The following is a 27532-nucleotide window of genomic DNA, read 5'->3' as shown; positions in this document are numbered from 1 at the left end:
TTGTGGGTGCCTGCTGAATCTATCTCTTTCCTCTCACTCCTGAATGAAAACTCCCATTTGGTAGCTCGCCCGTTTTTGGGAGGCACTGGAAAATGGATATGGGGGGCTTCCGGTATTGGGCAAGCAGAAATGGATAGCAATTCACCCGAATGCACAAGCCTAACAAAGACTCTAATCCTAACAAATCCAAAGCTTTGGACCAATCACATTGCTTTTTAACCATTTATGCTGATGTTGACTTCCATGGATACAAGACCTCTGTGATATCCAAGAATATTCATGAACTCACTTGTCACATGAAATACTGGTTTCATTGGAGGATGGATATCACTGTGATAATAAATCAGCCCCATTTAGAAATTATTATACTAGTTTTCCAAAAATTCTATAATGTGTAAAAGAATGCTAAAGGTTTGTAGATATGCTTTTGTTATTTGTTAATTTTTAAAAGTCACATTTAATATACCACTCTCTGCACCAAACTGCCAGGGTAATCACCAATTACTATAGCTGAAAAGTTCTGCTTATTTATGTAAAATCACCAAGCAGAGCTCTTTATTATTGTTTTTAAAAGACATAAAGTATATGTTCCAATTCATAACAATTGAGGTCATGGAAGTAAGGAGCCATTCTCATTTCCTTTGGGCACTGTTATGTAAAGTTAGAATGGTTTTGTAACTTCATTTTTATGTGTGTGTGTTTGTGTGTATATTTGTATATGGTGAGGGAGAGTACAAAACACCAAACACTTCTGCCTTGCTGCTTTTGTGGCCATTTAGAGCACATTATTCCAGCCCAGTGATTTATTCATATCTGCTGCTGTTTTAGCCAATTAATCATACTGGAGAATTGTAGTACACAGGAGACATGGGGAGTGTTTACCTGTATTTGTTGCTTTGCACTTGGCTGCTATAAAGAGCAAGCTGTTTTCCTGCCTAGCTAGAGTTGATTGGCCCTTTGACCCAAAGTATGAGTAATGCTGTGAAGAGAGTCCCACAGTTTCACTACTGATATAGGAATTGTTGTTTAACTGGGTATGAATGAGTTGGGAGGACTTGCATGAAAAAAAAAATTATCTATAGTGTATATCTTCTATTCTTGTCATCTTACTGCAGTTTAAGAGATAATATAAATCTGTACCCCTGGCCAACTTTCCTTCACTTTTCAGGCATATTGTCAGCAAAAGGCACATTTGAGAAAATTGGGATTGTTGCAGGGCCCAACATATTTAAAGTGTACCTGCACTTGGCCAAACTGAAATAGCTGCTCATAGAAACATAGAATCATAGAATAGTAGAGTTGGAAGAGACCTCATGGGCCATCTAGTCCAACCCCCCACCAAGAAGGTGTCTTACCTGCTTGAAGACTCACCAGTTAACAATTTCATGAATAGGTCTACGCTTATTTGGGCTTTCAATAGTATTCAAGCCCAGGAATATTGAGCACTATAGCCACACACATTTACATTTTCTTTAGTTCACTGCAGACCTTCTTTATCAACATGTGAAGAAAGCAAGGGGAGAAGCTATGTCAGAGGATGTATCTACATTTCTCTTTAATGCTTAAGATTTCATGCTTAAGATCATGCCTTAAAAATTGAAAATAACTAGTTGTACTCACTCTCCAATAACCAGAAAAATGACTATAATTGTATGGGTAGAAGAGCATGACATAAAAGATAATTTTTGGAGGTCATCGGGAAATTTAGTCACAGAAATGGATCTATGTGAGGAATGTACATCATCCACTGGCCGTATTTTTTTTAAATCATTATCTGATTAATCTGGATTTTTTTTTTAGTTGATAGCAGCAGATAGTATTGGCTATCAATTGCATTGAAAACGAATAGTTTACATTCATTTGAATGGGCATACCCTAAAAGGTAAAGGTTTCCCCGACGTTAAGTCCAGTCATGTCTGACTCTGGGGGTTGGTGCTCATCTCCATTTCTAAGCCGAAGAGCCGGCATTGTCCATAGACACCTCCAAGGTCATGTGGCCGGCATGACTGCATGGAGCGCCGTTACCTTCCCGCCGGAGCGGTACCTATTGATCTACTCACATTGACATGTTTTCGAACTGCTAGGTTGGCAGGAGCTGGAGCTAACCGCGAGCGCTCAAGCCGCTCCCGGGATTTGAACCTGGGACCTTTCGGTCTGCAAGTTCAGCAGCTCAGCGCTTTAACGCACTTTGCCACCAGGGCTCCTATTAGGGCATACCCTAATTGAGAGGAAAAAAGAGGATTTAACCAAAGTTGTTTGATTTGTCTGATGATTAATTTAATCACCAGACAAATTGATTAATCGTCTCAGTCCTATAAACTTCTTTGTACTCGATAGTAACAGTGTAACATGTATGTATGGAATAACACGAGCATAGCAACAAATGGTTCTGTTATTGGAAATGTACCCTTGAAAATGTATTTATTATTTATTTCCCACATTTGTACCCCCACCCTTCACACCCCAAATGGGACTCAGGGTGGCCTCACAAGAGGCAAACATTTGGTGCCAACACATACAATCATAAATAACTGTTACAATTAAAATCAAAAGTTAAAACATCAGTTATTAAAACGTCAATTAAAATTACACAAGTTCAAAATCATAGTCCAAGGTCTGTCCATTGTCAGTCACATAAAATCACTTTCATTGTATTACTGCATTTACTGCTCAAATGCTTGGTCCCACAGCCATGTTTTAAGTTTTTTCCTGAAGGATGGGAGGGAGGAGGCTGACCTGATCTCACTGGGGAGGGAGTTCCACAGATGAGGGGCCCTGTCTCTCGTCCCCACCAGTCACACTTGCAAAGGTGGTGTGACCGAGAGCAAGGCCTCCCTGGCGATCTTAACCTCCGAGATGGTTCATGGAGGGAAATATGTTTGGACAGGCAAGCTAGTCCAGAACCATTTAGGCTTTATAGGCTAAAGCCCGCACTTTGAATTGTGCTCGGTATCAGACTGGCAGCCGGTGGAGCTGACATAGCAGGGGGGTTGAGTGCTCCCTCTATGCCACTCCAGTGAGCAATCCAACTGCCACCCATTGGACTAGTTGAAGCTTACGAACAGTCTTTGAAGGCAACCCGACATAGAGCTCATTGCAGTAGTCTATTCAGGATGCAATAAGAGCATGGACTACTGTGGCCAAGTCTGACTTCCCAAGGTATGGACGCAATCGGCATACAAATTTTAATTTTGCGAAAGAAGAAAATGTGAAAACATTTAAGGTGCCTTCCATGGCTGACTGAACTCAGCAGGAAATATCCAATTGTTCTGAGTGAATCTGAAGTGTACAAGTCATTGGCACATGTACTTGTTAGGTCTATTTCAGCTCATGCTGATTTAACATTATCTGATCCTTAAAATCAATGGGACTTTGCAGCTGAGTGCAAAGGGATGAAACACATGGTTTTGATACTTTGTTCCATTGTGTAAAAAAATAAATGGACAAGATTTTTCTTTATTGATGGGTTATTAGAGGACCTTTATAATGCTTTCCCATCCTGCTCTTTGAAAGGACCCAAGAAAAAAATTCATAGTTTCTGGTAAATAATGGATATAGAGAGAGCTCAATGGCTCCATTATCAGTAGGTTTTGTACTAGATATTCTGTAATTACTTTTTAAAAAGATTTATTGTGCAGTGCTTTATAGCAGCGAACCCAATGCTAGATTGTATCATGCATAAATCATAAACAATTGAGGACTTTCCAGTATTTATTTAAACATACTATACTATGATGAGCCAAAGCTCCATTTTCTTCATGTAAGAGGCTATAATTAGAGAGATGATGTTGGTACCCTCCATAGACTTCTTTGCAATGAATATAATGTTGATAAATCTAATCATACGTGCTCATACACTTTTAAAAATGCAATAATGAATCATATGGTGTATTTAAAATGAAAATCTAGTGATGAATAATTAGTGTAGCCAATCAAATCAGAGTGATTTCAAAAACACTAGTTTGTTCAGTTGCTGCATCTAAAATACATAGGATTCAAGTCTGCTTATGAAGCACGTATTTCATTTGGTTGGAGAGGGGTTTTTTTGCCAGTGAGAGTGAAAACTAATGGCAGTGCTGCTTTCTTGCCAGGTTCATATGTTGCAGTCTGATTATCTTTAAGTAATCCTTATTACCTTGAACAATTTTAAACTTTAATCTTTAATTTGCCTCAAGTGCTAAAGTATGTAGAAGTTATGGCCAGCTTTACATTACATTACACCAGATGAAGTAAAATATAATTTGCCAGAATTGTTGCGCATATTCATACTAGGAAATAAATGTCCAGCATTAGTTTCTTGCCCTGGGATACAAAAAAAAAGTTTAGATGGATTTGGACTTGGTTCGGAGGCATAACTACAGAAGATTAAAATAATCTTCATAAGGATTCTGAAAATGATTCTTCCAGGACCATTTCATTTCTGCTACTTTTGGACTACTTCAGTTCAACTAAGTTCCTCCATGCTGCTGTTTCTTACAAAGACTCAAAGCCTAGGCTTGCATATTACTGTGCCATAATGTGGACTTACCCTTAAACAAGTTTTCTCATTTCTGAAGAATAATGGTTTTTTTAAAAAAAATAAGTAGAGACAGCCCTTCACATTTACTAGGGCTATGGGGCAAAGGATACATGAAAGTGAAATATTGCAAATAATAACATTACTACATTTTTTTCCTGAGAAAGCATCTCTCTAGGTCTTCTGTGGTCTGTTTCGCACTGGAGAACATACAGTATCCTATAGAATCCTATAGAACAAATAGTATCTATAAATGCATTATGTTCCCTTTCAAAGACCAAGGGAATATGCCAGACTGGCGCCCGGGCCTACAGGTGCAGATTTTGGGCCTAGGCGCCCGGGCCTTTCAGGGCCTATAGCTGAGTGCTTGAGGGCCAAGGCCTAGGCCCAAAGCCTGCACCCATAGGCCCGGGAGCCTATGTACCCAGGCCTTGCAGGGCCTGCAGCTGATTGATCTGAAAAGCGGCTTGGAGCTGATACCAGTTCGCGACTGCCTTTCATTTCGATTGCATTTTTGCTTTTGTTTTTTTGGTTTTTTTTGGGGGGGGGGAGGGCTTTCCATTTTGTGCCATCCAATGAAACAAATGCATCAAAAACCACGCACATCTCTATCTCCCACTCCATTAACACTTTCTTACCCAACCTGGAAAAAGAAAGGAAACCCTTCTTCCGTCCTTGCTTCCTTACATTCTTTTTCAGTTTGAGGTGACTTAATCAACCATTTTGGGTGATCGAAATGAAAAATTTTTATTAAGGTCATTTTGCTAAGCTTCTCTGCAGAGAAATTGCAGGCGCTATTTTCAATAAATGGCATTCCTACTATTAATGGCCATCACAGTCTGCTTAGAGAGAAGCTAGTGCAAAAGCCCTACTGCTGCTGAGCTCCACCTATGTTAAGAACCGTTTCTAGTTAGCAACCAGGTAGTCTCTCAAAGGGTAGCTGGTAGTGAGACAATGATGTCTAGTATAGTAGGAAACAGAGAACAATTCCAAATTATACTGTTTAGATAAGCTTTATCAAGAAGCATATCTAGAAAGAATTAGTGGGTGACCATGATGGTGATGATAGAGCCAGGCTACAACATAGGAAGCTGGTACTATCTTTTCTTCCTCTTTCCTCCCAAACCTCTCTTCCTAGAAAAGATATTTTAAAGACAAAACCCTCTGAAATGTCCCAGCCAGTATAGTCAAAAGCAATCCTGGCAGGGGAATACTAGAACTTTTATATTTGTATGATGTAAAATGACTTACTGCAAAACATCCCTAGCTTTCATTACTACTGGGGTAAGAGATTCCAAATGTAGATTCTTAGAGATCCTGATAGGAGATAATCTGTTGTTCAATATTGGACAGGTAATATGCAGAGGATATATATATGACAACCTCCCTCATGCATCCAGTGTCCAAAGACTCATACAGAGAAAACACATTATTTTGTCTTTATGGTGGATACATTATTTCCTTTGAGGCTGTCTTTCTTTGAACTGAGCTGTTCTTGCCGAGAGATCATATCTTCTGAATCTTTCATCCGTTGGGGATGGAAGATTCAGGACATGCGATATCCCTGCAAGAGAAGCTCAGTCTCAAAGAAAACAGCAAATAAGAAATGTGCATTCAGCTGCCAAAAAGAAACAGGAAAAAGAGAGAAGAATAGAAAATCACCACCAACATTATCAACAGTAGCAGTATGCATGCACGCATACATAATTATGCTCCCAGAAAGCAAAATCAGCATTAGTACACCAATATCATGCATGGAGAAAGCCCTATTAACTTTGCATTAACACAAACAAAGTTAAAATACTTGGCATGATACTAAATGTCCTTTGACCAGTAACTGGCCACTTGGAGTGCCTCTGGTGTTGCTATAAAAAGGTCCTCCATTGTGCATGTGGCAGGGCTCAGTAAGAGCATCTTTGGAGAGCTTCTGTTCAACCATTTCATAGTTCCCTGCTCGGGCAGTAATAGCCCCATTGTCAGCATAGATGAAACTCTCTGTCCCTTCTGGCAGTGGCTGGTCATTTGTGTAAATGTTAAACACTGATGGAGCAAGCACGCACCCCTGAGACAGGCCGTTCTTCTGTTTTTGCCATCTGCTTCTTCGGCCCTGAAATTCAACAAAAAAGCTCCTGTTTCATAGCAGATTTCCTATGAAGCAGGCAAAGTGGTAGTCTTTTGTGATATTATAAGTTTTTTTTTTCAGAAGAAGGTGATGATTTACAGTGTCATAAGCTGATGACAGGTCTATGAAGACAGCTCCTTTAATCTGCTGCCTTTCAAACCCATCTTCTATGTGCTGAGTCAGATTCAATATTTGTGATGTGCAACTTTTGCCTTTCCTGAAGCCAGCTTGCTGTGGAATCATACATGGGTCTATTTTTTCCATAATTCTATGCAAAATAAGTCTATCCAAAACTTTGTAAAGATGGCACAACAATGAGATTGGTCTATAACTTTTTGGGTCATTACGATCTAGCTGCACCTTTATTAAAATACTACTGAAGGTGTTGGTTGTTTCTTTTATCTCTCCTTCTTCTCAGTTGTGTTAATGGATAACAGGCTGTTTTACTCCAACAACTTAGATCAAGGTAACAAATACTGAAAGTTGCTATGATTGTAGGTTCTCACAATCCTACCCAATGCATAATTTCTGAACAAAACATATTTGAAACATTTATTCCAAATTTATTTTTCATTTTGCTTTCTATATGAGAAACATATTTTCAGTTAGTTTTTCATTTTGCTTAGTATATTAGAAGGCTTTTTCAAGCTCAGCCACACAGTTCCCTTGACTTCAACACTCAAGAGCTTCCTTATAAACTATATTAGCACCTGTATGTCTTCAAAACATGAAAAGTCATTGGGTTTTCTACATAGCAATACATTTGTTGTCTATTTATCTGAGACTTGGATGAAACATAATGAAAGTTTTGTGATGTTACTGAAAACGTAATTTTTAAAATGGAAGTGTTTCTCAACAAAAATGAGAGTGTAAATGGATGGATAGTTTCAGCTTTGCCCTAGATTAATTATTGATCGCTTGGGTTTTTGAGAGCAAATCATCTTCTGTTGGCTATTTTTTCTCCCTGATGGTTTTGATGGCTCATGTTTCTTTTACTCTGAGAATTGAAGTAGCATCAGAAACGTATGAAACCTAACTTTTATTGGAAGCAAAGAGGCATCAATGTTTGTATAAAGTGATTAGTGAGAAGGAATTCTAGAGAGCACACCTGCCTTTTTGTTTCATCTCTCGGTTTCTTTCTTTGTGCTATGTTCTCAAGCCATTTTTCTTCCTTCCTAATTACAAAAGTCACTTCCCTCTTCTTCCAAAAGTTAGTTATAATATAATAATAAAAACTTTATTTATATACCGCCCTGTTTCCTCAAGGGACTCAGAGCAGTTTCCAACATAGCAAAGAAAACCATACTCCATCAACAGGCCAAGATACAGTGATCAGGGGGTTCAGCATTAGAGTGGCCAACTATAAGGTGCTAGGCAGGTCAAGTGCAACAGTATGGCATGGAGCCAGGAAGTGGATAAAGTGCTGAGCAGGGTCATAACTGGGAGGGCCAAGGACTAGCCCTGCTGAAAGATCTGCAGGAACCAACAGGTTTTCAGATCCTTGTGGAAAGAAGATATAGAAGGGGCTTGCCTAATCTCTCTGGGAAGGGTGTCCCAGAGCCAGGGAGCCACCAACGAGAAGGCCCTCTCCCTCACCCCCACCAACCTCAGTTGTGACAGTGGCGGGAGCAAGAGGAGGGCCTCCCCGGCATATCTTAGAGCCTGTGCTGGTTCATAGGAGGAGCTGTAATCATGGAGATAGGCAGGGCCCGAGCCGTATAGTTACTCCTTTGTCTCCCTTTATCTGGGAAGGAAATATTCAAGAGCATCTTCCCTCAGGATGCTTTACATGCAGGCATGGGGCCTACTTTAGGGGCTTTTCTACTGAAATTTAGATAATCTTATTTTGTTTATGTCTTTTCCTATCCCAATATGGATTTTGTGAAACAATAAATGTAAATGTTACTTTTTTCTTACTTTAAAAACCTCCTGAGTGTTTCCTTTTGTTTCCTATCAAAAAATTCACATTAAACTGTATTCTGCTTCATCTAGATATAAAATAGTCCTACTACATTTAGGTGTCCCCTGTAGTGCACAGGACTGATGACTTGAAGGCTGAGTTGCTGATCTGAAGGTTGCTGGTTCGAATTCAACCCGGGGAGAGCATGGATGAGCTATCAGTTCCAGCTCCATGCAGGGACATGAGAGAAGCCTCCCACAAGGATGGTAAAAACATCAAAACATTTGGGCATCCCCTGGGCAACGTCCTTGCAGATGGCCAATTCTCTCATGCCAGAAGCGACTTGCAGTTTCTCAAGTCGCTCCTGACACGGAAAAAAAAATAGGTGTCCTTTCCGACAGGTGTTTTCTTTTTACGGTACAACCTATATGATACAAAGGGCATAGAACCTGATTTTATGGTTCGTTTTGTTTTCAAATAAAGCGATTTTAGTGCAGGCTAATTTTACTGGAAATGTATTTAGGCAACACTCTCTTACATCACAGCTTTTTCTATTTGCTTCTCTGCTATTTTTTTTTATTTATTTACTTCATTTTTACCCCACCTTTCTCAACCCTGGAAGGGACTCAAGGTGGCTTACAGATCCAGCAAAAATTCAATGCCACACAGGTAAACAATAAAACACATCTCATCAAAACATAAACAATCTAAATATATAAGCAATTAAAACATCTATAAATCATTTAACAAATTAAGATCATATGAAATGCTGAGTGATGATCTCATGTTGAAATCATTTTCCAAAATCCACAGTCCATTATTCAAGTTGTTCAAGTCTCATTTTGTAGTTTCCTATTCACCAAATGCCTGCATAAAAAGCCAGGTCTTAATTTGCATGGTTTCCTTACCCATATGTAATGTATAGTTAAGCCCACAATAAGCAATACTTCCTTGCTGAAATCACACATTAATTACTTTGACAGCTCAAAGTATAACAGTATCGAACAACAGAAAGGAAACTAATTGTCCTCCAAAAAGCTTTGGCACTTGGACAGTGGAGTTTGAATCTCTCAGTGTTCCAAAATACATTGTGGAAAAACAGGCTTGACTGCTGCTTTCAGCATGTATGGCTGGAAGAATAGGATACTTGTATTAACTGGAGATAGTGTCTGATGATTTACTCCTTACACTAAATGCCACAGGAGTACAACCAATTCTCCACTTTTATGGGGGTTAGGGGCACAGGATTCTAATGAAAGAAGGAAAGCCATGAATATTTTAAGGCTCTCTCAACCATATTTAACACATTTGCTGCTGTCTGTATCTGTTCTTACACGAGGCCTTCTGGAAAAGCCTTTTCCCTTGTTATTTCTTTGATCAATGATGCTGAGTGAAAAAGACCACACTATGTTGCTTTGCATATCTACCACAGCCACCCTTGGTGCCCCCTTCTGCTAAACAAGCTGCACATACTGTTGTCATGCTGCTAGGCCCTCTTCTTTGTGGAGGGGCACCTGAGTCTGTCTGCTGCAAAAGCTGAGCCTTGGCTTGGCGTCATACCTCTCTATCCTCCTTCTCTGCTGCTTCATCCGCAAGTGACAGCTCTGGCTGTAGGTGGCTCCATGATGGGAGCAGAAAAGAGCCAGAGCTTCACTGATACCTATTCTTGTCTCATAGCTCCACTGGGGCTGTCGCTGCTCCTATACAGAAGACTGAGCATGCTCCTTAAAACTGCCACTTCATTAGGCTCAGATAGTAGTGCCTAAGTGAAACATAGGCACAATGCACAGCAGCAGGAGGCAAAAGGGATGCAGACTTAGTGCACCACTAACAAAACAGCTGTCCTGACAGCCCCCAGCTTGCAGGACACTGCTCTTTTTCTTCTTTGGCCCCCTCATGCTATGTGCTGAATGTGTTTCCATTTTTGCTTGGGAAAGAGCAACGATGCTGTTAGCTGGAGTGTGCAACAGTGAAGTGGCAGCAGCTATTCCAAGAATGATGCTCAGTTCCCCATGCAGAAACAGTGGCAGTCCCAGTGGAGCAACTGTAGAATGAGAAAATGACAACAGAGCCCTAGCCCTCAGCTGACATATTCATGATGCCTGTGCCCATAGATGCTGCTTGTGTGCAGGAGGAGGGAGAATATGAGACAACAGGGGATGTGGATGAAGAGGCTCATCTGCAGCCCAGGGTGCAAGCAATATCAGCAGAACTTGGCTACCTCCCCATGAAAAAAGAGGCCCTTGTAGAATGATGGTAGCTACTGTTGTGCACACCTATGTCTGTTTTGCCCAGACAAGCACCAATAGCCTGTCACCCTTCTTACCTTAGTTTCCTCCCAACTTCATTTTCCCCATCTGTCACCAACAATACCATTTCTTTTAAGGAGTTTCAAGCCTCATTACATATTTGCTGTCTCTCTCAGTCTCATGAGGCTTGCAGTGCCTATTAAAATGGTGTAGGGCAACAGCAGATGGGACAGTAAATAATCAAATTTATGAAAGATAAACCTGCAAATGTGAAGAGCCAACTGTATACTGGACATGAAACAGAGTAGATTGGAGGAATAAATAAAATGTAAGTGATATTATAGAATGTTCTCCAAATTTGCTATTGAATAATATTCTGGGATCTTATTGGCTGAAGGAATAGACTGATTGTATTTAAGCTTAGCACATCCAGCATGGGTTGATTTCTCAAGAACTCACTCTGGCTTGAGGCAGAAAAAGGTGCCCAAGGAATCAGTAAAATGGTAGACCAATGGTATATAGTGAGGAAACGAGAAAGGAAAGCAGGAACCCTGTGGGACAAGCCTGGACATGGTGAATGAACAAATGCTGCTTCCTGTGTAAAAACTATTGGGGAGGGGGATAGATCTCGCTCTCAAAAAATATTTTAATCCAAATGTTTCTTTAGGGAGACATTCCCCATTCCCATTTCTGAGCATCCTTTCCACCCCTAGTCCCAGCTAGGCAAGTCTGAAAGTGATAAATGCTAACACGGTCAACACAAATGCACACACGCCCAATAAAACAAGAATTTTTTTTCAAATCGGGTCCAGCATGCATTTGTTTTTCTATCTGATGTCCCTGTCCCCTGAGGTTTTTATTCTTAATTTCTTCTCACCCCGAGTTTTAACTCAGTGTTCATTCGGCCTGCCCTTGTTATATTACTTTTTTGACTTTGTGTTGTACTGCACATTATTATCTATTGTATTGTTTAATTGTATTTTGATATATATATATATATATATATATATATATATATATATATATATATAGTTATATTGTATTGTCCTGGGCACGGCCCCATGTAAGCCGCCCTGAGTCCCCGTTGGGGAGATGGTGGCGGGGTATAAATAAAGTTTTATTATTATTATTATTATTATTATTATTATTATTATTATTATTATTATTGTTTAACTTGATAATAGTAGGACTAAAGATTTCTCAGAGGCTTGGCAGCCTCCAGCCAGCCCTGACATGACACTGGACTGAAATCCCACCTGTTCTACAGAATCAATGGATTGCCTTGGGTGAATTATTAACTCTCAGGTCCTTTTCAGAAAAGCAGGAGAAAAGAAAAATATATCCCATACTTTATAGAATTTGTAGTGAACATGGGTGAATTAAATCTAAAGCATTTTTGCAAATGTGTGATAGTAATATATTCAATGGAAAGAAGTCCTGCAAAATTAAAGCCATAAAACAGAGTGCTTAAATCATCACACCTCTGTTTTGGAGTGCTTTAATTTTAGGACATCTTGCCTTAGGTAGCAGGATAAGAATAGAGATCTATTGAGAACTTTATCATTATATCAAATTGTGTTCAAATCACTGATAGTCTTTAAATCCTTGACTATCCACATAATTAATGGGGACAATTTTATCATTGAATATAACTAAATCTGTCTCATACCAAGTCAAACCATATGTCTAGCTAGCTGACACTTAGAACAGTTACTTTTTGGTTTCTAAATGCCAGAATTTCCCATCTAGCACAGCAAAGCTCTGCACCTAGCAGTTGATCCAGGGCTTTAGACAAGGGTGTGCCATTCCTGCTAAGATTGATCCCAGGCTTCTTGTACTATTTTTTAAAATGTGTAATTTGTGTATTTGCCAGTGTGATTTCTTTTGGTTGTCATGGATTGTGCTATGCCAGATGTGTTAGCACAAATCATATATCTTTGAGGAGACAATATCTTTTATAGATACATATTGTTCTGAAGAATGACACTTCAAGAAGAGGCTTCTTTGTTTTTGTAATTTAGAGCTTGGAAACTGACACCTAGAATTCGGATCAGAACACTGAAGGTTATGGAAATAATCTTAATCCTCAAAATTGATACTTTATCTACCCTGTTTCCCCTAAAATAAGACATCCCCAGAAAATAAAACCTAGTAGAGGTTTTGCTGAATTGCTAAATGTAAGGCCTCCCCCGAAAGTAAGACCTAGCAAAGTTTTTGTTTGGAAGCATACCCGCCAAACAGAACACCAGAGCATGCAGGATCGGTAAATATATGTACATGTAAATAATGGTAGTAACAAGAAATTCTTGATAGGATTCACAGTTTATCTGGTTATGCTGGTTTGTGATGACAACTACTGTACAGTATATAATAAATGTTCATTTTTTTGTTCAACAATAAATGTGAATTCTTCTTAATGGAAAAATAAGACATCCCCTGAAAATAAGACCTAGAGCATCTTTAGGAGCTAAAATTAATATAAGACACTGTCTTATTTTCGGGGAAACATGGTATAAATCTAGTAGTGGTAACCTGTAGCAGTTGAGTCTTCTAGACCATATTCAAGGACAAAATCATATATAAAACATTTTCTTAATCCAGTTTGGAGATTGCCAGATCTTAGATCTCTACAGGAAGGCCAATTCTAGCAAGGAACATTTTTGACTGACCATCATACTGAAATTGAAAAAAGTTGCTAAAAGCCACCAAGGCTCCAGTTTTCAGATGGCAATGGATCAAAACCAGCACCCCTAGATTGTGCACCTGTTTCTTCAGGGTAGATTCCACCCCATTTGGAAGAGGTTGAATACCATTGTTCCAGTCTTTAGAACCTGTATATTCGCTAAGCTGTATCTTGTTGAAATTTTGTTTATTTATTGAATGTATTTTTATCACACCTTTCTCCCAATATAAGGATTCAATGGTTGTTAGTTCGGATGTCAGCTCTTGCTTTAGTCTGTTAATCTGTCCTTGCTGAAGTTCAGATTTTGCATGAATTATGCAAGATACTTAAACCAATCTCTAAAATGGGTTCAGAACATTTTACAGTTTGAACTTGGAGTGGATTTATCACCCAACTAACAAGAGAAAGCAATTGCTACTGGTTTGAATTTGTTTTCATATTAGCTAGGTCTATCTCTTTTCCTGCATTCAATGATCTCATAACAAAATCCATAAAAGTTAAGAACCTCCACATCCTCACTTGATTCAACAGACACAAGATAACATTGTAAATCTGATTATTATAATTCATACCCAGATGACTTCAGGCAGTAGCTTCATAGGATAATAGGATTGGAAGGGACTACAAGAACCATCTAGCTCAGTCCTCTGCCACTGCAGAAACTACTGCCAAAACATTCCTGAGAAATGGCCACCCAAACTCTGCTTAAAACACCCCAATGAAAGATGACAATTGAAGTTTGGCAACTGGGTGCTCTCCAGAATTTTTGGACTATAGCTTCAAGAAGCTCTTGTCAGCCTTGTCAGAGAATGTGGCAGTTGGAGTTCTAAATGTGTGAAGATGGACATCCAACTTCACATAATCTTGGATGACCTATTTCAAATCAGCTTCAGAGCACAATACAGAGTTGAGAGTGCTATGATCGCCTTAGTAGATGATTTCCATTTTAACACTGACAGAGGGAGGATGACCCTGTTAGTGTTTTAGATCTTTCAACAGTGTTTGATCCCAGTTGATTTAGTGAAAAAGATGAAAGTGCTTGATAGAAGGTAGTTGGAAAAGAGGAAAACCATGTTACAGGTGGTTTCAATGAATCAAAAAAGCCACAGCCTTCACTTTGCAGAACCAGAGCTTTTGAAGGGTTGTCATAAGTCAGAGTTGAATTAGCAACAAATTAATGACAACTATCAATAAAATAAAAACACCTGGACAAGGACAGAATACCACTTCTTGTCAAGACAAATCATTTATTTCGTATAAGACAGATGACACTGATACTAGTACAGGTGATGCAAAGAAGCCCATTTGCAACATTAATACATATGGTTTTTGTATTTTTTTAATGAAAATATCAGTTTTAATAGCAGATACCATTAAACTGTTGCCCATTGTTCTTCATCAGGTGGAAAAGAAATTAATAAATGAAACCTTCCAACCACAGAGAAAATAGCAATGTAATGATCTAGGTTGAATTCATAAGGCAGACTTATTTCATAGGAAAATTAAATTCCAAATCATTATCAAATTAATCTGAGGATGCTATACAATGTTATGCAGAAAAAGTCTTAAATATGTCTTCCCATTTTCCTGTCTGTATATTAATACAGTATCATTTGGCTTTTAAACTGGAGACCCGTTTTACCTCCTTTAATTTATTCATAACTCCAATTGTAAGCTCTTTCAATCAAGGTCTTACTGTTTTATTAGCATACTATTTTAATACACCCAGTGTGTATTCTAAGAATTTACATACTAAATTAACCTTTCCTACCTGCTCACAAAATGTTTGCTCATGTTGGTAAAGCTAGACAAAGCATTTAACCTATCTTCTGATTCTTCAAAATAACTGTGTAGATGTGATTTATAATTCCCATAAAACCATGCTATCATTAATTAAAAAACAAACCTAACTAGTCAGTATCCAGATTATTGGGTAACAGGGTGACAATCTTATCCATTTGGAACAGAGCTTAAATAAGCAGTTGGTAGGGACTGTCAGATAAATATGATTTCCAAGTAACCATTTAGACAAGGAGCTGCGTCTTGCCAGAATCTAAACATGATAGCATCATAGAATCAGAAGAGACCTTAAAGGCCATCTAGTCTAACCCCCTGCCATGCAGGAAAATACAGTTAAAGTACTTCTGGCATTCTAGTAAGGTAGAGACTGTTCTCCTGAATCCCTGGCCATTTTAGAAGAAACCAGACCTCATTTTCAAGTTCAAACTGGATTTTCCTTTGAAAGCCCTTTCCTCCTGCTATCAAGGAAATAGTCTCAGTGTTGCAGTCAGGAGAGCAGTCAGCATTTACCTGTCTTCTTGTTTACTTCAGCTGAACAGTGACCCTGTCAAACTTGCTCAGACTGGTCTACCCTCTTTTTCTAAGTCTCTGCTTCTTAAACTCTAGCCCTTAGCTCAACGTTGTGGTCATGAAACATTTAACAACAGTAAATATTTTCTGAATGCCACACATGTACACAAATTTGTTGGCAACAACATGCAGTGTTTACAGTGGACACTGCAGATAATGCTTCAGCTGTATTCCACAAAAAGAAAAATCAGCATGTTTAGCAAGCTTTGCAAATGCTGGTTTATTATCAGTAAATTTTTGGTTTTATACCTATTTTATATATCTATATACCTGGGTCACATAAAATATTATTAGACAGAAAAGGGTCACAAATGAAAAAAGTTTAAGAAGCCCTTTTCTAAGGCATTGTGCAGTTTCCAGAAATTAGGCAATTGTGTTTGTAAAGACAGCAAATGTCTATATAGTGGAATCTTTACTTAAGAACATCCTAACTTAAGAGAATTTGAGTTAAGAGCTGTCACTCAGTCTGGATTTTCTTTGACATAAGAGCAGCATTTTTGAGTCAAGAGTTAATGCCAGGGGGGATGCTTGCATGAGAGAGTGCACTAGCACAAGAGTACAGGGATTTAGGGCTTCAAGGGAGCAACCTCTGTGCCTCTGTGCATCCGTGCCTCATGCTCCTGACCTTTTTGGGAGATTGCTGTCTGCTCTTGTCCACTTTGAGAAACTTTGGGTTAGTTGATGTGTGGCTTCATGAAGATAGAGAGGGAAAGAGAGCAAGAGAGGGAGGGAGGCTGGGATGAGTACAGTACGAAGAAAATGATGCTTCTGCCTCTTCATTTTGTGTTTTGTGCTTCCTTTCCACGGCTTTGTGCTTCTATCATTGTGCCACTACCTTGTGCTTCTACAATTTTAAAGTTTATATTTTTATTGTTCTATGTGAATGTGCATTTCTATATTATTTGCTTTTTATAAAGTACATTTTGTATTTAAAAACACGTAACAAAAATGGGGGGTTGGGGGCAGAACAGATTAATAGCATTTCAATGCATTTCAGTGGCAATTTTGCTTTGAGATAAGAGTATTTTCAATTGGGAGCTCAGTCACAGAGTGAATTAAACTCTTAAGTCAAGATATCTCTGTACTTGATTGGCTAGCACCTCTATTGCTTTCATCTCTTCAGACCCTCTAAGAGTCATTGTCAGTGCTCTGAGGATGATAGGCAGAGGTCACATTCACTTAGGCCCTTTTGGACACAGACTCTTTCTGTACATGAAGGACATGCTTTGCACTTATCACTTTAAGCCAGTGGTTCTCAATCTGGGATCCCCAGATGCTTTTGGCCTACAACTCCCAAAAATCCCAGCCAGTTTACCAGCTGTTAGGATTTCTGGGAGTTGAAGACCAAAAATATATGGGGACCCCAGGTTGAAAACCACTGCTTTAAGTACACAAACCTTTTTTTTAAAAAAGACTTCCAATAAATTAACATTAAGGTAGTGTTTTGCCCCACCTGGAGGTGTCTAATTCTAAGCGACAGCCCTCAAATTAGGAATGGATTACTGTATATACTTGAGTATAAGCCTAGTTTTTCAGCCCTTTTTTAGAACTGAAAAAAACCCTCCTCAGCTTATACTCGGGTGAGGGTCCTGGTGGACTTATATTCAGGTCGGCTTATACTCAAGTATATATGGTATATTTATTATTTTTCTCTATTATTATTGGTATTGTTAAATTTATTATTTTACTCTAATAATAATAATTATTACTACATTTATTATTTTACTCTATTATTATTGTTACTTTTACATTTATTGTACTCTATTTTTATTATTATTAATAATACAGTTATTATTTTATTTTATTATTACATTTATTATTTAACTGCATTTATTATTATTATTATTATTATTATTATTATTATTATTATTATTATTATTACATTTCTTTTTTCACTCTTATTATTAAAAGTATACATAAGCACATTTACATTGAAGAAGATGAAAATAATGATTTAATCAGAGTTGGACAGTGATATCTTAAATTACAGTTTGATGTAAAGATTCAAAAACATTTAAACAGCTGGTGCCTCAATTAATGTAATTTTATTGGTATCTCGGCTTATACTGGAGTCAATGTTTTCCCATTTTTTCTGGTAAAATTAGGTGCCTCGGTTTATATTTGGATCGGCTTATACTCGAGTATATATGGTAAATATAGGAAAGGTGATACATCAAGGCAGAATTTGCAAAGGATTATATTGGCAGGGAAACAGCAGGAGGATCAGAAGGATTCCCAAAGCAAGCAGAAGCAACTTTTTTCCTTTGAGAAACAGCTTGTACTGTACACAGACTATTCTGTGGGTGTCGTCTATTGGTATTTTTTTCTGTCTTCTTAATAAAGAAATGATTGTTTTTGCCTCAAAATGACTTCAATCTGATTATTTTTTTTGTTTTTGAGCTACTCTGGTTATTTGTCAAAATTAAAAATGTTTAACTTGTTAAGATCCTGGAGAGAGTTAGTGCCAGGGAGAGCTTTCCCCCAAACCAAAAAAGACAGCACACTGTTCTTATCAGGATCACCAGAAATTACTTGAACCAGTTCTCAATGGCACATCTCAGATGTGAGGCATAAAAAGAAAAAATAGTGTGGTGGATTACAGTCATTCAAGGGTTCACCTTTCATGATGTAGCTCTAATTAATGTATATATTTCCAGGTCTTACAAGAAATGGATCTGGCTTGAGCCATGGCACCATATAATACTTCACTATGAATCACAATAACTGTGTACAATTTGACTAGGCTGTACAGGATAACAAAAATTATTATTTTTAAATTCTGTTCACACTGTAATACTCATTTTGGATGTAATCCAGCTCTTAAAACCAATGCCAGATTTACCATTGTCTTTAATGGAAGAAGGACTGTGCTGTTTAAACATCCCTGCTAGGTGTATCTGATGTTAAATGAATTGGCTTAACATTTCCCCAAGACAGAGTAAATGACTTCTTACCTGAATATTCAAAATACACAGGTTATCTTATTACACAGAGCACTTTTTAAAAAATCTAAGACAGCTGGCAAGAGTTATGTCTGCATGTTTTAAAATGATAACCAATATCTGATGTGAATCTCTGTATTACTAACAAATTAATCTCTCATGCTGCATTATCTATTTGGACTGTGTTGTATCTCTGAAGAAAGGAATATCGCAAGTTTGTCATTTTGAAAAAAAAAATCTAATGAGTGTATGTAGTTCAACTGCTTTAGAAAGCAATGATGCCAATGTGTACTGGTAGAGTGTAACTTATATATGAACTTGAAATATTTACAAGAACAAACTATTTTAGCAGCAAAAACTGCTTTTGATGTGGGTATCCAGGCGCAGATAAATAAGCAGAGCCCTTAATCCTTGCCTTTAGTTGTTAAATATCCAGATTAACTCAAATCACTCATTTTCTGCATACAGTTCCAGGTTTGCTTTAAAACATTCTTGAGCCTTATTTTCTTAATAGTTTGGTAAATTCTATATAAAAAATCTTCTTTTCTAGTTTATAAATATCAGAACTAATATTGAAATCTAGATTGTTTCTCCTTGCTGTAAGGTGTCTTTGGGCTGATTAAATAAATAAATGTTGATGGAAATAATAGTAGATTCTTTAGTGTCCTTAAATTTTGTAGGGGGAGGGGGTGTAAACTGAACATACTCTTGAACTTTTGCAAATATAGCTGTTTGAAATCAGTATCAACGACTATGTTAACCAAAGTGAATGCATATTTGATACTGAGGATATATGATATCTAGACATATTTCAAATCTCTACACCAGAAGTTCTCAAAGTGTGCTCTGCGGAGTTCTTAGGGGTCCATGAGTGATAGTGAAGGGCTCCACAGCACCATGATGATTTCCTCCTCCTCCTCCTCCTCCTCCTGAGAAATGCAGAAAAATGAAACAACAGCAGCAGCAAGGTCCTCCCAGAGCACAGACCCTTTCCCCCTGCTTCCCTCACTGCCCAGACTCTTTTCCTTGCCACCCAGATCCCCTCAAACACAATTTCTTGGCTTCCAAAACTGCATTTCCCCCTGGGGTTTCTGTTGTTGTTGTTGTTGTTGTTGTTGTTACAAAGACTGGGTGGTCATCTTTTTTGGTGGTGCTTTGATTGTGCTTTTACTGCATTGCAGAAGGGGGTTAGACTGGATGGCCCATGCAGTCTTCCACTGAAATATTGTTACATTTATGTTGATTAAAGTTCTTCTTCAAATGCATGATACTCCACTTAGGGAGAAAAAATGAAATGCTCTACAGCAGTATGTGTGAAAATGATATTTGAGTCCTTGTGGACAACAAGTTAAACATCAGCCAACAAGGTGATGTGGTGGCAAAAAAGACCAATTGACTTTTGGACTGCATTAATAAGTGTATAGTGTTTAGATCCAGGGAAGTCATGCTACCCCTCTATTCTGCCTTGGTCAGACCACACCTGGAATACTGTGTCCAGTTCTGGGCACCACAATTTAAGGGAGATGTAGACAAGCTGGAATGTGTCCAGAGGAGGGTGACTAAAATGATCGAGGGCCTAAAGAACAAGCCCTATGAAGAGCGACTTAAACAGCTGGGCATGTTTAGCCTGCAGAAGAGAAGGCTGAGAGGAGACATGATGGCCATGTATAAATATGTAAGAAGAAGTCATAGGGAGGAGGGAGCAAGCTTGTTTTCTGGTGCCCTGGAGACTAGGATGTGGAACAATGGCTTCAAACTACAGGAAAGGAGATTCCACCTGAACATTAGGAAGAACTTCCTCACTGTGAGAGCTGTTCAGCAGTGGAACTCTCTGTACCAGAATGTGGTGGAGGCTCCTTCTTTGGAGGCTTTTAAGCAGAGGCTGGATGGTCATCTGTCGGAGGTGCTTTGAATGCAATTTTCCTGCTTTTTGGCAGGGGGCTAGAATGGATGGTCCATGAGGTCTCTTCCAACGATATGATTCTGTGATTCTATTCTAAATATTTTATTGTTCTTTCTTTCCTTTTTTTGCACTGTTTTTCGTTCACACAAATATTCTCCATTAATCTGCCACTGCCCCGGCACATGCCTGACATATATAAGCATAACATAACATAACATAACATAACATAACATAACATAACATAACATAACATAACATAACATAACATAACATAGAAAATCCACAAGAAACTTTTGCTTCAAAAAGGGCTCTATGGCTGAAAAAGTTTTGAGAACCCTATCTTACCCTAAAGTGGATCTGTGTGACAGCATTTTAGTGCTTCCTGAGGAGGGAGGTCAATTGCAAAAATATTCTCCATTCAAGGTAAGAGGAGGCAGGGCTGAGCAAGTGTTTAAAAGACAGCCTTGCCCTCCATCTTCCTTCTTGGAATTCTTCGATCCACCTTCCCATCTGCTTACACAGTGTAATAGCATTGGTTCCTTCAAGGTCAAAGAAGAATTCCTCTCTCCTTTTCCCTTTTTACTTTTTTTTGCCTAATCTGCACTATCATGAAGAATTGAACAATTGGCTAAGGATGATATAAATATATTTCCAGGTGTTGGGGAAAATATTGTTGCTGCAAATATTTGAATAAAATTTCTACAAACATAGGAAATCAATTTTTGCCTTTAATTTTGATATTGAGAATGGAGAGAAAACCTAAACAAAACAGTTCACTATAGTCCGGTTTTGTCTAAGGCAGTGGCCCTCAATCTTCCTAATGCCGTGAACCCTTAATACAGTTCCTCATGTTGTGGCGACCCCCAACCATAAAATTATTTTTGTTCCTACTTTATAATTGTTATTTTGCTACTTTTATGAATCAGAATGTAAATATCTGATATGCGTGATGTATTTTCATTGTTACAAATTGAACGTAATTAAAGAATAATGATTAATCACAAAAACAATATGTAATTATATTGTGAAATATTTAACTTGGCACAAATACTCAATATGGCCAAATTTGAACACTGATGGAGTTTAGGGAAAATAGACCCTGGCATTTGAGAGTGGCAGTTGCACCTGCAATCAAAGAACATTCTGAACTGCACCAACAATGGAATTGAACCAAACTTGGTATACAGAACTCCCATGAACAACAGAAAATACTGAAGCGGTTTGGGGAAAATAGACCCTGACATTTGGGAGTTGCGGTTGCTTCGATTATATCAAGTAGCATTATGAACTGCACCAACAATGGAATTGAACCAAACTTAACATACTAACTGGCAGGCGGTGAGAGCCAGGTGCCAGGGCCCCCACAACAAGGCCCTGGCTCAGATCTGGTGAGGAGACGCTCATGCCTCTGCCAAGCCCAGCAGGCGGTGAGAGTGCCATGGCTGGACCTGGGCCTGGCAGGGAGCCTCTCACCCTGCTCATGCCTCTGCCGAGCGAGGCAGGAGATAAGAGCTGGGCAATGGAGACACCAAGGCAGGTTCCAGCCCTGGCGGGGAGCCTCTTATCCAGCTCATGCCTTTGCCAAGGCCAGCAGGAGGTGAGAGCCAAGCGACGGAGGCACCGAGGCAGGGCTCGGGCCCAGTGGGTGGCTTTTTGCCTGGCTCATGCCTCTGCTTAGCCTGGCAGGTGGCAACAACTGGATGATGGTGGCACCGCAGAAGGGGGAGACCAAGGCAGTGAGGACCTCTTAGGAAGAAGCTTTCTTCACTGTGGGCCCCATGCTACTCACCCTGTAGGAAAATGAGAGTGTATTCAAGAAATGTGTGATACATTTTGTGTAGGATGGGGATTTAGAACTACTGCTGTGTATCATGCTGTCTTGGGGTTAGGGAAAACTTTCCTGTCCTTGGGACTGGTTTGTCAGGTTGGGCAGCAACTGACTATAGCATAGAATACTGAGGAAGAGAGGCAAGTGGAAGTGAAATCAGACTCAAGAATCTTTAGCAATGGAGAAACAGACAAGACAACAAGGAACTCAACTTATATGTTTCTTCATCTTTTGCCCCTGTAGGCAAACAGTTGTTAGTGCAAGTGTGGTTGTACATTCTCCTCTTCTAAAATATTGTGGCACCCAATCCTGCCTTTATTAAAAACATTGCTTCTCCCAATCATTAGGATGGCTGACGTTTCCATGTGTAGTATATTTATTTGCCTATTTATTTATTTTGTAACTCTTTACAGAAGTTGACATCCAATATTGACTTCAGTTTTTGCATTGCAGTCTTATGTATGATTGTCTATTAAGTGGTACTCCCAAGTAAACATCAATGAGATTAAAGCCTAAATCGCTTATTCTGGCTGCAGTCATACGAGGGCTATCCAGAAAGTACATTATGTTTTGGATTTAAAAATGAACAAAATATAGGAGAAAAACATTTACCATATTGCAGTTGAAATCCACACCCAAATACTACTTCTTAACATAGTCGCCATTCAAATCTAGGCACTTATCATTGCGATAAATGAGCTTCGAAACTCCTTCCCCACTAAATTCTGCTGCCTCCATCGTCAATCACTTGTTTCCAACAATGGGCCTGGCTGGCAACGCAGCATTTTGGCGACGCTGCGCAGCTGCAGGAGGGGGAAGGGTTGACGACAGGGGCAGCAGAATTTAGTGGGGAAGGAGTTTCCAAACTAATTTATTGCTATAAGTGCCTAGATTTGAATGGTTGACTACGTGAGATGTGGTATTTGAGTGTGGCTTTCAACTGCATATGGTAAATGTTTTCTCCTATACTTTGTTCATTTTAAAATCCAAAACGTAATGTACTTTCTGGATAACCCTCAAAAATGGAACTATTCTGGAGCATGCTAACGTTAAAAATGTGCTTATAACTGTTGCTTATAACATTGCCCAGAATGCATGATCTAGCAAAACATGGAATTCTGCATGTAAATAGACATCTTTTTATTTTACTGTTGCAGATGCCAAGTTTTTCAAGCACCATCATATTTTCTGTATTCTAAAGGGGAAAGAGCTAAATCATCTTCTTTACTTTTTGCATAGCAAAATCTGGTGCCATACATCTAGGAGAATCTCTTTCTTATTAAATCTCCAGGGAGATTACAGTATATTGTGGAATTAGGCTTTAGATAACTCGAATAAGCCTTAATGTGGTTGATGGGCCAATATTTATTTATGTGTTGATCCTTTCTCTCTTGTGTCTGCATTTTGTCTCCCCCAGGCCTTTCATTTTAATTGCATTTCATCTTCCCCCTCCCTTCCAGTCAGTGTTTTCTCTTGATTTTCCTCTTTTGGCTTGCTCTGCTCATTTTCAGACATCTGGTTTTTAAACTGCTACTATTATAAGTAAAGTCAATATACCGCTCCATCAGCCCCTGGCACCACTGGTACCACAAGCAACTGTCTGCCTTCTTTTCCTTTCTTTTTCTTTTCCCCTGAAGACTGTTTTGGGTTTACTTTGCAACCTGTTCACTCTTCAGGCCTGAAGTCTGAAAGTCTGCTTTAGATTTGCTACAGTGCTTGCAGATTCGCATCCCAATGAGGAAGTACAACTTTGGAGGATACATATGGATGTTTTGTTTCTACTTGAGTAAATGCTAGAAGCATGCAAATTATTATATTTCTACATTATTATTATGGATGTAGTCCTCACTTCTTACCATTTTAAAAAAGCATTTAGAGTCTCAGATCACAGAAATCAACCATATTTATCTGTTCTGTTCTTGCCCTTAAATCTCCTATAAATCTCACTTCCCTTGCAGGCCTAACTCTCATGTCTGGTACATTAATGAACTAATAAATAAATTAAAGTGGTGTGCTGTCAACCATGATGGAGTTGAGGATGTAATAAGAATAAAAATTCTGAGATGACTTGACAGCAAACATAACATTTATTAAGAGCACTGTGTATTGAGAACTGAACTAAAAGAGATCCCAGTTCCCTTGTTGGACTCAGGTATCCACCTTCCACTATCATGGTAGCTTGTTGGAGAAGGAAGCAATAAGTCTGTACTCCCATGTGCTGTAGAGTCATGGTGGCAATTTACTGCAGCATTGCATCACAGTGACTATTTTAGGAAGAATAAGGTGACATAGTGAATCTTATTTGGCCTCTAAAAGCTTCGAACTCTAGCTAAATATTAATTGAGTGGCTCCTCATTCAGCACTGCCTAAGGCAGTGTAGGTGGACAGTGCACCATCAATTCTTACAATCATATTTCAAAAGAATTTGCACACATGAATATCCTGGTAGAATGGATGCCCTGCAGCAAAGCGATTGATGGCAAAATGGTCTTTATGTCAGAACTTGGGATATGAGCTGATTTATATGAGCATAATCTCAACAGACAAGGAGAAATAAAGATGGTATAGAAATTGTGAAAGAATCCGCACTAATAGTTCTCATCATGATTTGTTGGATGTAGATAATTGTTTTCTTGTATCTTAACTTCCTGATACATTATTACATTGGGAAGGATGCTCAATGAATTAGAATTAATCCTTTCTTTAAAGACAAATGTGCTATTGTGTAAAACCTTCAATGGGCACATCTCAAGGTGCAAGATAAGATTCATCATCAGTCCTTCCCATTCCCCTTTGGATTGCAATCAGAAAGACTGCAACTTTTGAGCTATTCATTGTTTTTGGATCTCCTGGCCCTTCTATAAATAATGATGTTTTGCATAATTCCCCATTTTTGCTAAACAATAAATGCTAGCGGAACATAATCAGTGCATCATTTTCCCCTTCCCTTTCTCTTTGTGTTTTCGTTCAGTTTTATTTTTTTCTGAAATTAGGGCAGGTATTGATTCTCAATTTATTTTTTAGAATTTATTTTTGCAAATATAAATGGGAAAAGAGTGCTTGTCCTGTTTACCAATCAAGCTGGAAAAGAATTTAACAACCCAAAGTATTGATTGGAATTTTCTTGCTTATGTGCCATTGATTGGGAACCGTTGTTAAATCCTTTTCTCTGAAACACTGTTGCCTCTTTGTGTAAAAAGCCCTAGACTTGCATACTAATAATTGTCCAATAATGATTTCATGGCCCTTCTGTACCTCATGCATACCAAAAGAAAAAGAAGGAAAAAAGGAGATGAAAGAAAGAAAGAAAAACAACAAAAATAGGCTAGTTAGTTTAATACCCAGGGCATTTTTAATGTATGCTTTCCTGAAAAAATAAAAATAAAATGTATAGAGATTGTTCTTTGTTACAGCAAGATAGTACTTTATCACTGATCTCTCTCCTCCTCCCTCCCTCTATAGATAGTATATTCAGGCCATACCTAGCTCTGTGTTATTCAAACTGACACTATACTGGCAGATGTCAATTGCTATAGCTGTAAATAGTACCTCATAAGCTCCTGCCCATTTATCAAGCCTGTCTTCAAAGTTAGGTTAGAACAAGGAGCACAGAAAGAGCCGTGAAACCCAGTAATTTACACCATGGTAATCTGATGAAATATTGATCAAATAAAAAGTGCCAGCTTAGTACTGGTAGTTGTAATAGACCCAAGGCAAACACTGTTGTGGACGTGATCAGAGGCATACAAGGTCAATTCTGATGTTTGTCCATGTTCTGTTTTTAGATATGGTTTACAGCAATTCTTGTTTAAATGTGCGAGACTGAAGCGTGATGTTTTTCTCTGGCAGATAATTGTGATGATCAGCTGGTGTCTGCCTTGCCTCAATCATCATTCAGCAGTTCATCAGAGCTGTCCAGTAGTCACAGCCCAGGGTTTGCAAGGCTTAATCGAAGAGATGGTGAGTACTCCTGTTGTTTTTTAATCTTAATTTCTGGATGTTTTGCCAAAGGCGTTTATGAAGACAAATGAATAGTGTGAATCCTCTAGAATCTTAAATTGTAAGCATGCATTTATCAATATTTTATTCTACTTCATGATTAAGTTATACAGCAGTACAATTTTCAAGGACTTGGTCATTTTTTTATCTGGCAGCATACTAGCTTCACAAGCACTTTAAGGGGGGGAAACCCACTTCTCAATGCAATTTTTTTTGCCAATCTTTGGTAGGTCCATATGATTGAGAATGACCCAAATTTGTGTGTTTCATGAGAAAGGATGTCTTGATGCAATATTTGGGATTGTGAGGAGGTCAATTCCTGTGAGATATTCATATCCACACTTCAGGACTTCCTTGCATAAAAATCAATTTGTACAAAAAAAACTGGCTAGAATTCTAAATGTTCTACTTTGTTACAGAACTCCCTCAGTTGCTTAGCTAAAGAGCATCTCTTGGCCTAGCCTCACAAGCCTACTCTGCAAGGCATCATCTATGTGGAGAGAAAAAAATATTCCATTTTACTGCCAATGAGGGTATGGACAGATACCATTTCTACAACTCTGCTGCAGGAAGCATGGCTGCAACAACAATGTGCTTCAGGGGTCTTGGTGGGTGCAGAGTGAAAACATCATCTACTCGCATCCCAATCACTAACAGAAAGGATCCCATTCTCTCTTTTTGTCTAATGCCCAGAAAAGTTACCACAATTGTGATTGTGAATACAGATTCCAACAATTGTTTAATTCTTAATTCTTAATTCCAACAATTGTTTCTTTTTCCTAAAATAAATGTTTTTGCATAAAATCAAAATGCAACAAAATCCAACATTCACAAAGCCTTTACTTCTCAACCAAAATTCAACCCATATGTCATGAAAGCATTCAAAGCTCCACCGACTTCATCAGGCAAAAGATATTAAAATAATACAGCGAGTATAGAAGTGATAATGATAGAGTCATGGGCCTACGATTTGTATCGGATGTAGTTTTTGTTGTAGTTCAGCTGTTCTGAGGGGAGATC

At 38.5% G+C, this 27532-nt stretch overlaps 1 protein-coding gene across 4 annotated transcripts in view; it reads left to right on the top strand.

Moving 5' to 3' along the window:
* The window catches only part of cntnap4 (contactin associated protein family member 4), a 338818-nt gene that overhangs the window by 35505 nt on the left and 275781 nt on the right, over positions 1–27532 (top strand). For all 4 annotated transcript variants that reach the window (XM_008103192.3, XM_008103191.3, XM_016990979.2 and 1 more), the window contains one exon: positions 26363–26473. In XM_008103192.3, the coding sequence (XP_008101399.1) occupies positions 26363–26473 (111 nt within the window). Of the gene's footprint in view, positions 1–26362; positions 26474–27532 lie in introns of those variants that run through there.

This window comes from Anolis carolinensis, chromosome 2 (genome assembly GCF_035594765.1).
Source record: "Anolis carolinensis isolate JA03-04 chromosome 2, rAnoCar3.1.pri, whole genome shotgun sequence".
Classification (NCBI taxonomy): domain Eukaryota; kingdom Metazoa; phylum Chordata; class Lepidosauria; order Squamata; family Dactyloidae; genus Anolis; species Anolis carolinensis.
The sequence above is the reverse complement of the archived record's forward strand: the minus strand, read 5'-3'. Positions and strand labels throughout refer to the sequence as shown.